Here is a 14,178-nt window from a genome sequence, read left to right as displayed (position 1 = left end):
TTTTATACACTATGTGATCAAAAGTATTCGGACACCTGGCTGAAAAGGACTTAAAATTTCGTGGCACCCTCCATCGGTAATGCTGGAATTCAGTATGGTGTTGGCGCACCCATAGCCTTGATGACAGCTTCCACTCTCAATCAGGTGCTGGAAGGTTTCTTAGGGAATGGCAGCCCATTCTTAACGGTGTGCTGCACTGAGGAGAGGTATCGATGCCGGTCAGTGAGGCCTGGCTCGAAGTCGGCGTTCCATAACATCCCAAAGATGTTCTATAGGATTCAGGTCAGGACTGTGTGCAGGTCAGTCCATTACAGGGATGTTATTGTCGTGTAACCGCTCCACCACAGGCTGTGCATTATGAACAGTTGCTCGATCATGTTGAAAGATGCAGTCACCATCCCCGAATTTCTTTTCAATGGTGGGAAGCAAGAAGGTGCTTAATACCTCAATGTAGACCTGTACTGTGATTAGTGCCACACAAAACAACAAGGGGAGCAAGCCCCTTCCATGAAAACCATGACCACATCATAAGACAACCGCCTCCGAATTTTACTGTTGACATTATACACACTAGCAGATGACGTTTACCGGGCATTCGCCATACCCATACCCTGCCATCGGATCACCACATTGCGTACCGTGATTTGTCACTCCACACTACGTTTTTCCACTGTTCAGTTGTCCAATATTTACGCTCCTTACATCAAAAGAGGTGTCATTTGGCATTTACTAGCATGATGCGTGGCTTATGAGCAAAAGCTTGACCTTCAGTCCAAGTTTTCTCAGCTTCCGCTTAACTGTCATAGTACTTGCAGTGGATCCTGATGCAGTTTGGAATTCTTGTGTGATGGTCTGGATAGAAGTCTCGCATATTACACATTATGACCCTCTTCAACTGTCAGCGGTCTCTGTCAGTCACCAGATGAGGTCGGTCTGTACGCTTCTGTGTTGCTCATGTCCCTTCGCGTTTCCACTTCACTATCACATCGGACACAGTGGACCTAGGGATGTTCAGGAGTGTGGAAATCTCGGATACAGACTTATGGCACAAGTGACACTGAATCACCTGACCACGTTCGAAGTCTGTGAGTTCCACGGAGTGCCCCATTCTGCTCCCTCACGATATCTAATGACTACTGATGTCACTGATATGGAGTACCTGGCAGTAGGTGGCAGCACAATGCACCTGATATGAAAAATGAATGGTTTTGGGGGTGTCCGGATACTTTTGATCACATAGTGTAGCTTGAGAAGAATGAAATGATGAGACTTAGCTGTCTACAGTCTATGTATGTATTTGTTGCTGCCTGGAATTCTGTGACACAACAGACTGTATTACGAACACTGTTTCACGAAGACTGGCTGTGGTGCATCAGTTGGTGTTGAAGATGCCACTGTTTCAGAATATGAGTGAAGGAGGCTCTCTATTATTTCTAAAAATACATTCCAGAACTTCATTGTGATAATAACATCGTGAATTCATACACAAGGTTATATGAAATCGTTGTGAAAGAACATTGAAGTAGGAGATGATGTAAATGAATTGGTTCTAATTTATATCAACCAACTTCTTTCACTAAAGTATGCTCGAAGAACGAAACAAATGACCCTTCTTGAATTTTTTTAAATAACTGAGGGATTTGTTCTAATGTGAAGATTATGTGTTTATGTATTTAAATTTGTAGCACAGCATATTGATAATTTTGTAATTACATCACCTAAATGTACTTGAATTATGGTTCTGGTCATTCCTTCCATGTACTCTGTCAAAGCCCCCAATTTAATTTCCCCCTGTTCAGATCCAGTCTTATGATTTTTTTCCTCCTTCACAGAAGTATGTGACATCAATATGTTTTTGTGACATTGTGAAATACAGTGGAATCATTGTCAAAAGAAATAAAAAATTCAAATCTTGTTTTGATAGGTTTTATCTTTTATCATTACAAATTTTATATAATTCACAATAACTGAAAATGAAAAACGTAAATTTTACCATTTCAAGTTTTGCTTTGGTTTTTGGTTTTATATGTGGAGAGAACCAGTTTATACTGCAAGATGATATTTGTCAGGAAAACATTGAAAGCATAAAAATTTGGAGCACAAGTAATGTGCAGAATGCCGTAGTCACATCTTTAGTGTGAATATCTTTAGGAAAAGCAATCTTGTTAAGTTGCTAATTACATTGCGATCTGGTGTTAATTTTGTGGCGAAACACACATATCGAAGTAGATTCTTGAAATCTGAAACCAGCAGCTGATTATGGATCAAGGCCTGTATTTTAATTATATTCTTCAACTTGTGATTTCCTGTTACTGTGCATTGAGAATCCGGTACTTCTGCAGTCAGGATTTGTAGTTCTTTGCCTGTCTGTAAAAGTATATGTTGCAGAGTTGACAGGACAGCATACGCTTTGGTGAAGTTACTTTTAATGAACACTCTATTTCTTTCAGTTTCAACTGCTGTTAGATTTGTATTGTTTTGAAGTGTGTTTTTTCTGTCAGTAATGCCATTGTATTTAAAATATTGATGCCATGTATTTGTACAAAAAAAAAAAAAGTAACAAACATGAGATAGGATTTGAACACAGGGCGCAAAAATTCAGTACTGCAATCTTAGTCACTGCACTACAAGCTCGCTCCTTTCTTTTTTCTGCATGCTTTGATCATCATTTACTTGGAACTATTGTGTGTTGGCACCTAAGGCAAAATGGGTACCCCATTATTTTCTACATCCTTTTATTCTGCAAATTTTCAACTTTGTCAGAGAGCTACCTTCCTCATGTAAGTATTCATTGTCCTCTACTGAAATAGAAAATAGTGACTCATCGAAAAAAGTCAGGTGCAGTCATGATGATGAAAGTATGTTTTGGTTGTAATTGGTGCAGCCTTGCTTTCTTCCATTCCTCACTGAAGAAATCAAGTAAATTAAACCAGGAAGTAACCTGTGCACCCCATGCTAACTGTGTAGATCAATAAATTGTCTTTCCAGTGTATTTTAGTTGCATCAAAAATTGAACTGGCTGTTAAAAGAAACTTTATGTGAAGAAAACAATTATCATTACTTCAGATATGTACGTACAGACTTCAGAAGTAAGTTACAGTTCATCCCACACTAAGACCATTGTGCAAGAACAGTAATGTATTGTTAGAAGAGAGTACTTTTTCAGGTTTCCTTCAGAGACAGTTGTCCTGTGATATGGATGACAACTGGAAACATATTCCAAAATTGAAGTACATGGGAGAATAAGATTTGAAATTTCTAAATTGCACATAGATTCACTGTTAAATTCTGATGGTATATGGATCAAATGCAGTGTGTGTTCAGCCGTAGCGGAATGGTGCCAACAGTTTGGCCAAGGAGGCACAGATGTGGGACATGCTGGTTGGAAACTCAAGATCGTGCACCATGTGATTTCCATCCTTTCAGCAAGTTGAAAGAACATATGGGAGGGAAAGTGCTTTTCCAACATTGGGGATGTTCACACAGCAGTTCTCGAATTGCTTTGTGACCAAGGAGCAGATTTCTATCGTCGAGGTATTGAACAGTTGTAGAATGCTCTGATCATTGTTTAGAGACTTCATGACTTCATTGAAAAATAGTGGTATATATGTGTGTCACTTTGACATATAGTGCAGTATTCAACAAAAGTTATTTGACTCACCATAACAATGTGTAACTTAATCTTTGAAATCCCCACGTAATGTCACTTTTAATTAACTGAAAATTCTCAATTACAATATAACTCAACTTTTTCAGTCCCGGAATTAATGTTTTCCCACCGTTTACGACATTTTTTTAATCAGTCCCGTCAAATTTCCTATGCCCACAGTGTTAATTTGCACCTGATTTTTTGTTGACACATTTAAAATTTGCCCGCAGTTTATGCATTACGAAAAAATGTTTGTGGAGAAAAAAATTAAGCTGGCATGATGTTGGCTGTCCAATAGCATTTATTTACAAATATTACATGGTTAAGTTTTTTGACACCAGGGTACTCTACTCAGTGGATTTGAACCGGTAAAGGTGTAAAAGTTGGAACAATTCATGCCGTATCTCCCACCGTTTCCAAGCTCTACTTGGTGTGGTGGCTGATATGAGTAGCTAGGTTCGTTTGAATGAAGATATCATGAACAATCACGATATTATGAACAATCACAACCATTTCCAAACTATCTCTACTGCGCAAACGCAGTTTTGTGATTGTTGTGATCATCGTGACATCTTTGTCGAACCATATTTAGCGTGTTTCGGCATATGGCCACTTGGAGCACTAATTGACACCGTCATTCAATTTTCATTGATCAGATGTTTTTAGTTTAAACACAGTGCCAGTTACATATTTTATTCATGCTGAGCAAAATGTGTTTTGAGAATTTATTCTCGTTGTCAAGTTCAATATTTATGTATGTATTTTTTGTGATGTTACACAAACAAAGAATGTGAGTGCTAATTTGCGTGTATGTGTAGTTTTGTTACTTGATAACCTCAAAAAGACGAATACAGTGCAAGAGACGCAGAATAACACATATTCAACCACCATACAAAATACTTATTTTACATATTTGCAATTGACAACAAGAGAGAATTCTCGAAAAGTGTCATGCTAACCATGAAAAAATACGTAACAAGTGCAGTGTTCATTATTTCAATAATGAATGACAGCTGCAGGCTTTCAAAAACATTGATTATGACTATGAAATTGAGCCGAATGTTCCTACTTCCCAGACAATATCAGTTCCAGTTACATCAGCGATTTTTATTTGATAATAAACCTTCATTAGATAACAAACAAGCCTCTGACAAGTCTTTTGATGCTTGTTATGTACATATATCATACATAAACTGCAAGAGGGTATCCTATACGTAACTTTCACAACTTAAAACTTTATTTCCCACATTAAACATTTTCCCATGTTTTACACCATTTTTTGAAGTCCCTTGAAAAGTGTAAAAGTGAGGTTTCACTGTATATATACGGATGAGCCAAAACAATATTATCTCAGCCCACCGTGAGATTGAATGCACCTGGTGGCATTGTGGGAACTTGGACAGTAAGGGAAGTATGTGTAAGGAGAGCAGATATTAATGGGCAATCATCCTAGCGACAACACAGGCCACTGACATACGTGCCTTGAGCAGCAGGTGGTTTGTTTTCAGTTGTTTCTGTTAGTTTCAAAATGTTTGTGACCTGCCCTTCAACCTGAGGAGGAGTGTGCTTCCAACTCATTTGGGCTAAATTGTATCATCCCTCAGTCTGTATCCCAATTCCATTGATAAACTGTGTCAGGAATCAACTCATAGACTGCATCTGTAGCCTGATATTTTCAGTTATGGATTGTACTGTAATAGAACAGACTTAAGAGGTTGCATGTGCAAGAAACAAATTCATAGACATTATTGCCTATAGCAGCGGTCTTCTTGATTCTTCGACAGTATACTTGGTCATCTATGTATCACTGCTTTTTGTATTTTTGAAGATTGATAGATATCAACTTAGTGGATTTTCGGTCATCAGATTCAAAGGAAAAGCAGCTGCCATCATTTTATTACGGAAAGATGTTCCTCTTTGAAACTGCAAGTTAAACTGCTCACCACATGCTCACAAATAGTAGTAATGCAAGTTATATGATGATGAACATGCCATTCCCTCTAGTATTGTCATATTGTCCATCTAGAAATGCAATAAGTAGCATGGAAAGCTCTGTTGTCACAGCTGGTAGTGTATGATGATTTCAGCAAAACTGGGGAGAACAGAGGGAGACAGGTTGGGACAAAGTGTATCTAATGTAATAGAGAGTGTTCAATTATGTGAGAGCATTCTGAAAAATAATGCCTCCAAATGTTTTTATTTGAAATCTGTTAAAGCTTTTGAAGTAAAACAAATAGTATTAACAGTCTACATATGTTTACTCCTCATGTCTACTTATTTATTTCTCAACATAATCACTCTGGCGATGAACAGATTCCTCCCACTGAGAGACCAGTTCGTTGATACCATCACTATAGAATCATTGACATTGTTGATGGATTCACAACCTTGCCCCTGCTTGCATCACCTTATCAAAATCGAAGTGAAGTCTTTGAAGGTATTCTTTAAGTTTTGGAAACAAGAAAATTGGATGACAAACTCTTTAGAAGTCGAAACTCAATTGTAGCATGTCGTTTCCCACAAGCCAACATAGTTATGTTACACACAGCCATATTACGCACTACAATTCGGAGCCCTCTAGTGACAGAGGATGCAAATACATACAGGGTGGTCCATTGATCATGATCGGTCCGAATATCTCTCAAAATAAGCGTCAAACGAAAAAACTACAAAGAACGAAACTTGTCTAGTTTGAAGGGGGAAACTAGATGGCGCTATGGTTGGCCCACTAGATGGCGTTGCCATAGGTCAAACGGATATCAACTGCCTTTTTAAAAATAGGAACCCCCATTTTTTTTATTACATATTCGTGTAGTACATAAGGAAATATGAATGTTTTAGTTGGACCACTTTTTTCGCTTTGTGATAGATGGCTCTGTAATAGTCACAAACATATGACTCACAATTTTAGACGAACAGTTGGTAACAGGTAGGTTTTTTAAATTAAAATACAGAACATAGGTACGTTTGAACATTTTATTTCGGTTGTTCCAATGTGATACATGTACCTTTTTGTGTTTATCACTTCTGAGAACGCATGCTGTTACAGCGTGATTACCTGTAAATACCACATTAATGCAATAAATGCTCAAAATGATGCCCATCAACCTCAATGCATTTGTCAGTACGTGTAACGACATTCGTCTCAACAGCAAGTAGTTCCACTTCCGTAATGTTCGCACATGCATTGACAATGCGCTGGCGCATGTTGTCCCAGGCGTTGTCAGTGGATCACGATAGCAAATGTCCTTCAACTTTCCCCACAGAAAGAAATCCGGGGACGTCAGATCCGGTGAACGTGCGGGCCACGGTATGGTGCTTCAACGACCAATCCACCTGTCATGAAATATGCTATTCAATACCGCTTCAACCACACGCGAGCTATGTGCAGGACATCCATCATGTTGGAAGTACATTGCCATTCTGTCATGCAGTGAAACATCTTGTAGCAACATCGGTAGAACATTACGTAGGAAATCAGCATACATTGCACCACTTAGATTGCCATTGATAAAATGGGGGCCAATTATCCTTCCTCCCATAATGCCACACCATACATTAACCTGCCCAGGTAGCTGATGTTGCACTTTGGTTTACGTTAGCGCTGTTGGTGAATAACACTTCGTCGCTAAATAGAACGCGTGCAAAAAATCTGTCTTCGTCCCGTAATTTCTCTTGTGCCCAGTGGCAGAACTGTACACGACGTTCAAAGTTGTCGCCATGCAATTTCTGGTGTATAGAAATATGATACGGGTGCAATCGATGTTGATGTAGCATTCTCAACACCAACGTTTTTGAGATTCCCGATTCTCATTCAATTTGTCTGCTACTATGTGCAGATGAGCCGCAACAGCAGCTAAAACACCTACTTGGGCATCATCATTTGTTGTAGGTCGTGATTGACGTTTCACATGTGGCTGAACACTTCCTGTTTCCTTAAATAACGTAACTATCCGGCGAACAGTCCGGACACTTGGATGATGTCGTCCAGGATACCGAGCAGCATACATAGCACACGCCCGTTGGGCATATTGATCACAATAGCCATACATCAACGCGATATTGACCTTTTTCGCAATTGGTAAATTGTCCACTTTAACACGGGTAATGTATCACGAAGCAAGTACCATCTGCACTGGCGGAATGTTACGTGATATCACGTACTTTTGTGACTGTTACAGCACCATCTATCACAAAGCGAAAAAAGTGGTCCAACTAAAACATTCATATTTCTTTACGTACTACACGAATATGTAATAAAAAATGTGGGTCCTTATTTTAAAAAAACCCAGTTGATATCCGTTTGACCTATGGCAGTGCCATCTAGCGGGCCAACCATAGTGCCATCTGGTTTCCCCCTTCAATCTAGACGATTTTCGTTCTTTGTAGTTTTTTCGTTTGATATTCGTGAGATATTCGGCCCGGTCACTGTCAATGGGCCACCCTGTAGACATGTAGAACATCAATTATGTTTGTTTTATGTATAAAGCCCTAACAATTTTCACGTAAAAAATTTGGATGCATTACTTTTTAGCATGCACTCGTAGTTTTAAAATATAATTAAGAATGCTATACAAAGTCAGATTGTTAATGTCTTGAACATAGTTTATTGTTTTGCTTCTTGAGTGTGCTGCTTCTCTCAAGACGCAGGACTGAATTCTCACATAAAGGAGTGAGCTGCAAAATTTTATTCTATTCTGATTTTGTATTAAGCAAAATGACTTCATGATCTTGATGTACCATACACAGAGGACTGCACCTCCTCATGTGCATCCCTCCACTCGTTTAAGAATCCTGCCATTATATTCTATGTACATTATTGATTTATGTATGCTGTACACACCACATAAAACTGACTGGCTGTTTCGCGAACATGATGAATCTGAAGATTATGTTAAGAATGAATGTGGAGATCAATGTAAAAATAAGTGTGACAGTGGACTGCATTAAAAGATATTAGAAAGATGATATATTTATCAACTGAAATTGTCAAAACTCAATGTGACCTAGTGTATCTTGTAATGAAGTAGGTCATGTAATAAACAAAATTTTTTTAATTTTACTAGGCATTTTTTAAAATGTTTATTTCCTTGTTTGGTTGATCTGTGTTTTGTTTTATTAAATAGGTAGGGTAGAACAGTCACAGTAATTCAAAGTAGTAATTTTTTGTGTGTCTGTATTGAAATTCTGATATGTGATACTAATTGATCTAACATATTTTACGTATTTTAAGTACTTTTTTTAAAGGAATCTCAGAAATTAAAGTAATGTTGGTATTATAAAACAGGTAGATTACTACTCACCGTATAGTGGAGATGCTGAATCACAGACAGGCACAACAGAGAATGCTAACAAATTACGCTTTTGTCCAGAAAGCCTTTTTCTACATTAGACAAATAAGACACACGTTCACACAAATGCAACTCACACTCATAATGACCACTGTTAGTGACAGCTCAGGCCAGACTGTGAACCGCAGTGCATGATCGGAGAAGCAGTGTGGGGGATGGGGATAAGGAGGAGGCTGGGACAGGAGGGAAGGGGATAGCAGGGTATGGGTGGGGGAGGGTAAGTGCTGCTTGTTGGAGTATACAGGGACTATGTGAGGAGAGGGTAGGGCATCTAGGTGCAGTCAGGAGGTTAGGCCGAGGGAGGGCAGAGAGGGTGAGGAAAAGGACTTGTCTTCTTTACTGCGCCCCCTCCTCCGCCCCCTGTCTAACCTTCAGACTGCACCTAACGGCCCTACCCTCTCCCCACCTTGGCCCTGTATGCTCCCACAATCTGCACTTTACCATCCCCCACCCCTACTCTGCTATCCCTCCCCACCGCAGCCTCCTTGTTAGCCCCACCACCCAGATTGTTTCTCTCATTATGCTTGCAGTCTGGCCTCAAGTGCCAGTGACAATGGTCACATGAATGAGAGCCATGTTTGCATGAATGTGTGTGTTATTTGTCTAAAGCAGAAAAAGGTGTTTTAGCCAAAAGCATAACTTGTTAGCAATCTTTTTCTTGTGCCTGCCTGTGACTCAGCATCTCCACTATATTGTGAATAGTAGTCTATATTTTTCATAATATTGTCATTATTCCATCCTGGATTTTCCATTGTTTGAAATTAAAGTAATAATCTCCTTTATTTGCAGGAGGACTTCAAACTAATGTGCAATAATGCTATGGTTTACAACCACCCAGATACTATATATTATAAAGCTGCAAAAAAATTATTGCATGTTGGTGTAAAAATGATGAGCCCTGATAAGTTAAAGCCTCTTAGAAGTGTCCTGGTTTATATGTCGGAGCTGTCTCGAGAAGAACTTGGTTTTGATCTGGGCTTTGATGAATCTTCTATATCTGCATGTGCCCAAAATACAACATTAGAAAGCACTGAAAATGGAATTTGTGTGAATGATGATGACTCAGATGCCAGTAAAGAAAATAAACGTAAAATGAAGGAAAATAACAGGCCATTGTGAGTATTCCTTTGGATCATTTTTTTCTATAAAGGTGTAACAACCTGGATATAAGTTTTTTTGTGTCTCCTTATGTTGTGACATGTCTGAGGTTAGGCTTAATGCAGAATATCCATTCAGCATAATGTAATCACAATGGTCATTATATATTTGTAGCATAAAATTAATTATGTAGCTCAAACTGACCTACCATTTGACATAACAAGCTCTGATATTGTAAAGTTAATGGTAAAGTATCATTAAACTGCAACTACACTGAAGAGCCAAAGAAACTGCTCACCTGCCTAATATCGTGTAGGGCCACTGCGAGCACGCAGAAGTACTGCAACATAACGTGGCATAGACTCGACTAATGTCTGAAGTAGTGCTGGAGGGAATTGACACCATGAATCCTGCAGGACTGGCCATAAATCTGTAAGAGTACAAGGGAGTGAAGATTTCTTCTGAACAGCATGTTGCAAGCCATCTCTGATATGCTCAATAATGTTCATGTCTGGAGAGTTAGGTGGCCAGCGAAAATGTTTAAACTCAGAGGAGTGTTCCTGGAGCCACTCTGTATCAATTCTGGATGTGTGGGGTGTTGCATTGTCCTGCTGGAATTGCCCAAGTCCGTCCTAATGCACAATGGACATGAATGGATGCATGTGATCAGACAGGACTCTTATGTAGGCGTCGGGACATGAATGGATGCAGGTGATCAGACAGGACTCTTATGTAGGCCTCGGGACATGAATGGATGCAGGTGATCAGACAGGACTCTTATGTAGGCGTCGCCTGTCAGAGTCATTTCTAGATGTATCAGGGATTCCATATCATTCCACTGCACACGCTCCACACCATTAAAGCGCCTCCACTAGCTTGAACAGTCCCCTGCTGTCTCTGCACCCATGCACATCCATACCCATACACGTCCATCCGCTTGACACAGCTTGAAATGAGACTCGTCTGACCAGGCAACATATTTCCAGTCATAAACAGTCCAATGTTGGGTTGACGAGCCCAGGCGAGGCATAAAGATTTGTGTAGTGCAGTCATCAATGGCACACAAGTTGGCTTTCGGCCGATATCAATGATGTTTTCTTGAATGGTTCGCAAACTGAGACTTGTTGATGGCCCGGCATTGAAAACTGCAGCAATTTGCAGAAGTGTTGCATTTGCGTCATGTTGAATGATTCTCTTCAGTCATCGTTGGTCCCGTTATTGCAGGATCTTTTTCTGGCCGTTGTGATGTCAGAGATTTGATGTTTTACTGGATTCCGGATATTCACAGTATACTCCCCATTTCATCGCTACCTCAGAGATGCTGTGTCACATCGCTCGTGTGCCGACTATAACGCCACGTTCAAACTCACTTTAATCTTGATAAACTGTCATTGTAGCAGCAGTAATCGAACTAACAACTGCACCAGACACTTGTTGTCCTATATAGGCATTGCCGACCACAGTGCTGTATTCTGCCTGTTTACTTATCTGTGTATTTGAATACGCATGCCTATACCAGTTTCTTTGGCGCTTCAGCATGTATTAAGATACACATCCATCCAACACGAAACTGAACTTCAGTATAGTTACTTCCAGAATGAAATTGGAAAGTGACAAGTTCTAAATTAACTAACTATGTGAAGCAGTAGCACCCTATCTTTATATCAATACCAGGTCTCTTTCATTGGCTAAACATCAACATACCAATAAAATGACAGAATTAGTTCAAAATTTCTATCCAAATCAATCATGAAGTAGCAACAAAATTGGAACATTTCTTTTACTAAGGCAATCAAGATAATACTACTGTTGTTTGTGGCTCTCATTGTTTAATTTTAATTCAGGGTGTATACGACCCGGGACAACCGGGAGATCCGGGAAAAACCCGTGAATATTTTCATCCGGGAGAAAACCGGGAAAAACCCAGGATATTTTTAGAATTCCGGGAATTCTTTAACTGCTACACCACAAACAAGGAAATAATCATGTCATGTGTCACAATTTACTCATTCCAGGAACAAATTTGAAGCAATTCCAGATGATATGACACCTGAAGAAATTCTGGAACAAGCGCAGAAGGCAGCCCAGGCCGCTGCTGATAGGCTGTCAATGAAACGAGTAAATACAAAAGTAAGAGAAAATTTTCAGTCTTCATCATTTCGTTTTTATATTGTGTGAGGGTAATCAAATGCCCAAGTAATGTGTACAGTTTTGACTCTTGTAATATATTTTCCCCAATATTCTATCAGGTTCTCTCTTGTGTCTGTCTAAGGTAATTCTGCAGTGAAACACAACCACAGATTGGTTTTCCTTAATAATAATAATAATAATAATAATAAAAACCAGTGTAGGATTATTTGATCTCTTATAGAAGTTTTTTTTTAATGTATCAGTATACCTGACTATAAGACAGCCCTCTCTTTATATATATTTTTTTAAGATGCTCCTAGAGAAATTTTAATTTTTAACATATTGTGAAAAAGTTTTTTATCAAAAGTATCTTAAGATTTGCCTAAAATTGTAGTACAGGTAGTGTTTTCTTGGAGAGATGATGTGCAAGCCATTTTTCATTATATGCATTGGGAAATTGCTGAGCTAGTGTTGTTCAGCATCGTAACATTAGCTCCACCCTCTTCATCATCACTATCATGTGCCAGTCTGTACGTGCTTTGAATTCTGTAATGCACTCAGTTGGAAGACTGCTCTTAATCTCCAGCACCTTCATTCATATAATTTCTTGTTTAGTTGGGGAATTAAGTGTCATTCTTTTGGAAGTACTGAACAACCTGCTGCTCCAGTTTATGAAGCTTTCTGTGGTTAGGGAAGCATCTTTGCATTCTTCCAGTGCCTTTCCACATTTGGGATCCCACAAGGGTTGTCTGGAGTTCTTTCTCGATGGAATTAATTCTTTGGCTCTATGTGGGATTTTGATGTGGATTTTTTTTCCAGTTGTTTGTATGTTGATTTGCCTATTCTCCTTTCCTGTTGGTTTCTCTGATTTTACTTGTGTCGATTTTTTATACATAAGCTTTTTCTGACATATCATCTTCGGTCCAAAGTTCATTTTGAGTTTTGTTAAATAGTGGTCCAAGCCAATGTTCGCTCCTCTGCAGATTTGAACTTCATGGATTTCTGACTGCAGAGGGTAGGAAATGGCTGTGTGATCAATCGGATATTCATTTATTTCCTTTATGGAGGACGTCCAAGTTTTTTCGGAAGTTTTCTCAAACTTTTGACTTGATTTTTAAATTGTTTTGTTGGTATGGTTCAATGAGTCTTGCGCCATTTTTGTTCATGGATCTATGTGCTGGTATCCTGACTTTTCTTTCATTGCCAGTTTCTGCATGGAAGTTACATGGCAGAATTTTGCATCTTGTGACTTTTACCATCACTTTCTCGAGATTGACCCAGAACTTTTTGGTGTTCACTAGGTCTCTTTTGTATATATGTTTGTGAGTGCAAGGACATAGATCAAACATGTACTTCTTGTTGGCACATTGTAAGCACATAGCCATGAGGCACTTGTTTATGTAGAGACTTCTCCGATTGAGCTGACTATATTTTTGTGTACCACAAAGGTGATTTTCAAATTCTTCAAGATCCAATAGGTATCGTAGTCCATTGGACCGCCATCAGTGAATAGTATTCTTGGAGGCTTAATATCAGGATTTTTTGTTGCTCTAACAGTGACACTACAGTACATAATTTTACAGATTGAATTATATTGTTGGTGATGAAGCTGCCAGTGTATGTGTGAATTCTAGATGGAAGTTTGCCAGAGAACTGTGCTTTGATGACTGTCCAGGCCTTCCAAAAGCCAAGTGCTCAGTTGCTGTCTGTCAACTGGTGGATAAGTTACCACCTGGGACGATGCTATCTTTTTGTGATTGTCCAGCACATTAGAGCCAAGCATTGTTGGTTCCTGGAGCTAAGAGGCATCCATACCCACTGGGTGAACAGTCGCTGACTGGGATGTTGGTGGTTTCCTCTGCAGATACAAAAGGTTTGTGGTCATGCCCACATATCGTATTTATCCGAGTATATGACGACCCTGAATACAAGACGACATCCAATCCCCCC

The 14,178-nt window shown here is 39.2% G+C and overlaps 1 protein-coding gene across 2 annotated transcripts in view; it reads left to right on the top strand.

Annotated features, from left to right (window-relative positions):
• The window catches only part of LOC126263193 (bromodomain-containing protein 7), a 111,563-nt gene that overhangs the window by 52,881 nt on the left and 44,504 nt on the right, over positions 1-14,178 (top strand). For both annotated transcript variants that reach the window (XM_049960255.1, XM_049960254.1), the window contains exons 5-6: positions 9,790-10,115; positions 12,114-12,228. In XM_049960255.1, coding sequence (XP_049816212.1) covers positions 9,790-10,115; positions 12,114-12,228 — 441 coding nt within the window. The remainder of the gene's footprint in view (positions 1-9,789; positions 10,116-12,113; positions 12,229-14,178) is intronic.

This window comes from Schistocerca nitens, chromosome 6 (assembly GCF_023898315.1).
Source record: "Schistocerca nitens isolate TAMUIC-IGC-003100 chromosome 6, iqSchNite1.1, whole genome shotgun sequence".
Classification (NCBI taxonomy): Eukaryota; Metazoa; Arthropoda; class Insecta; order Orthoptera; family Acrididae; genus Schistocerca; species Schistocerca nitens.
Note: the sequence above shows the minus strand (reverse complement) of the source record. Positions and strands in the feature narration are given on the sequence as shown.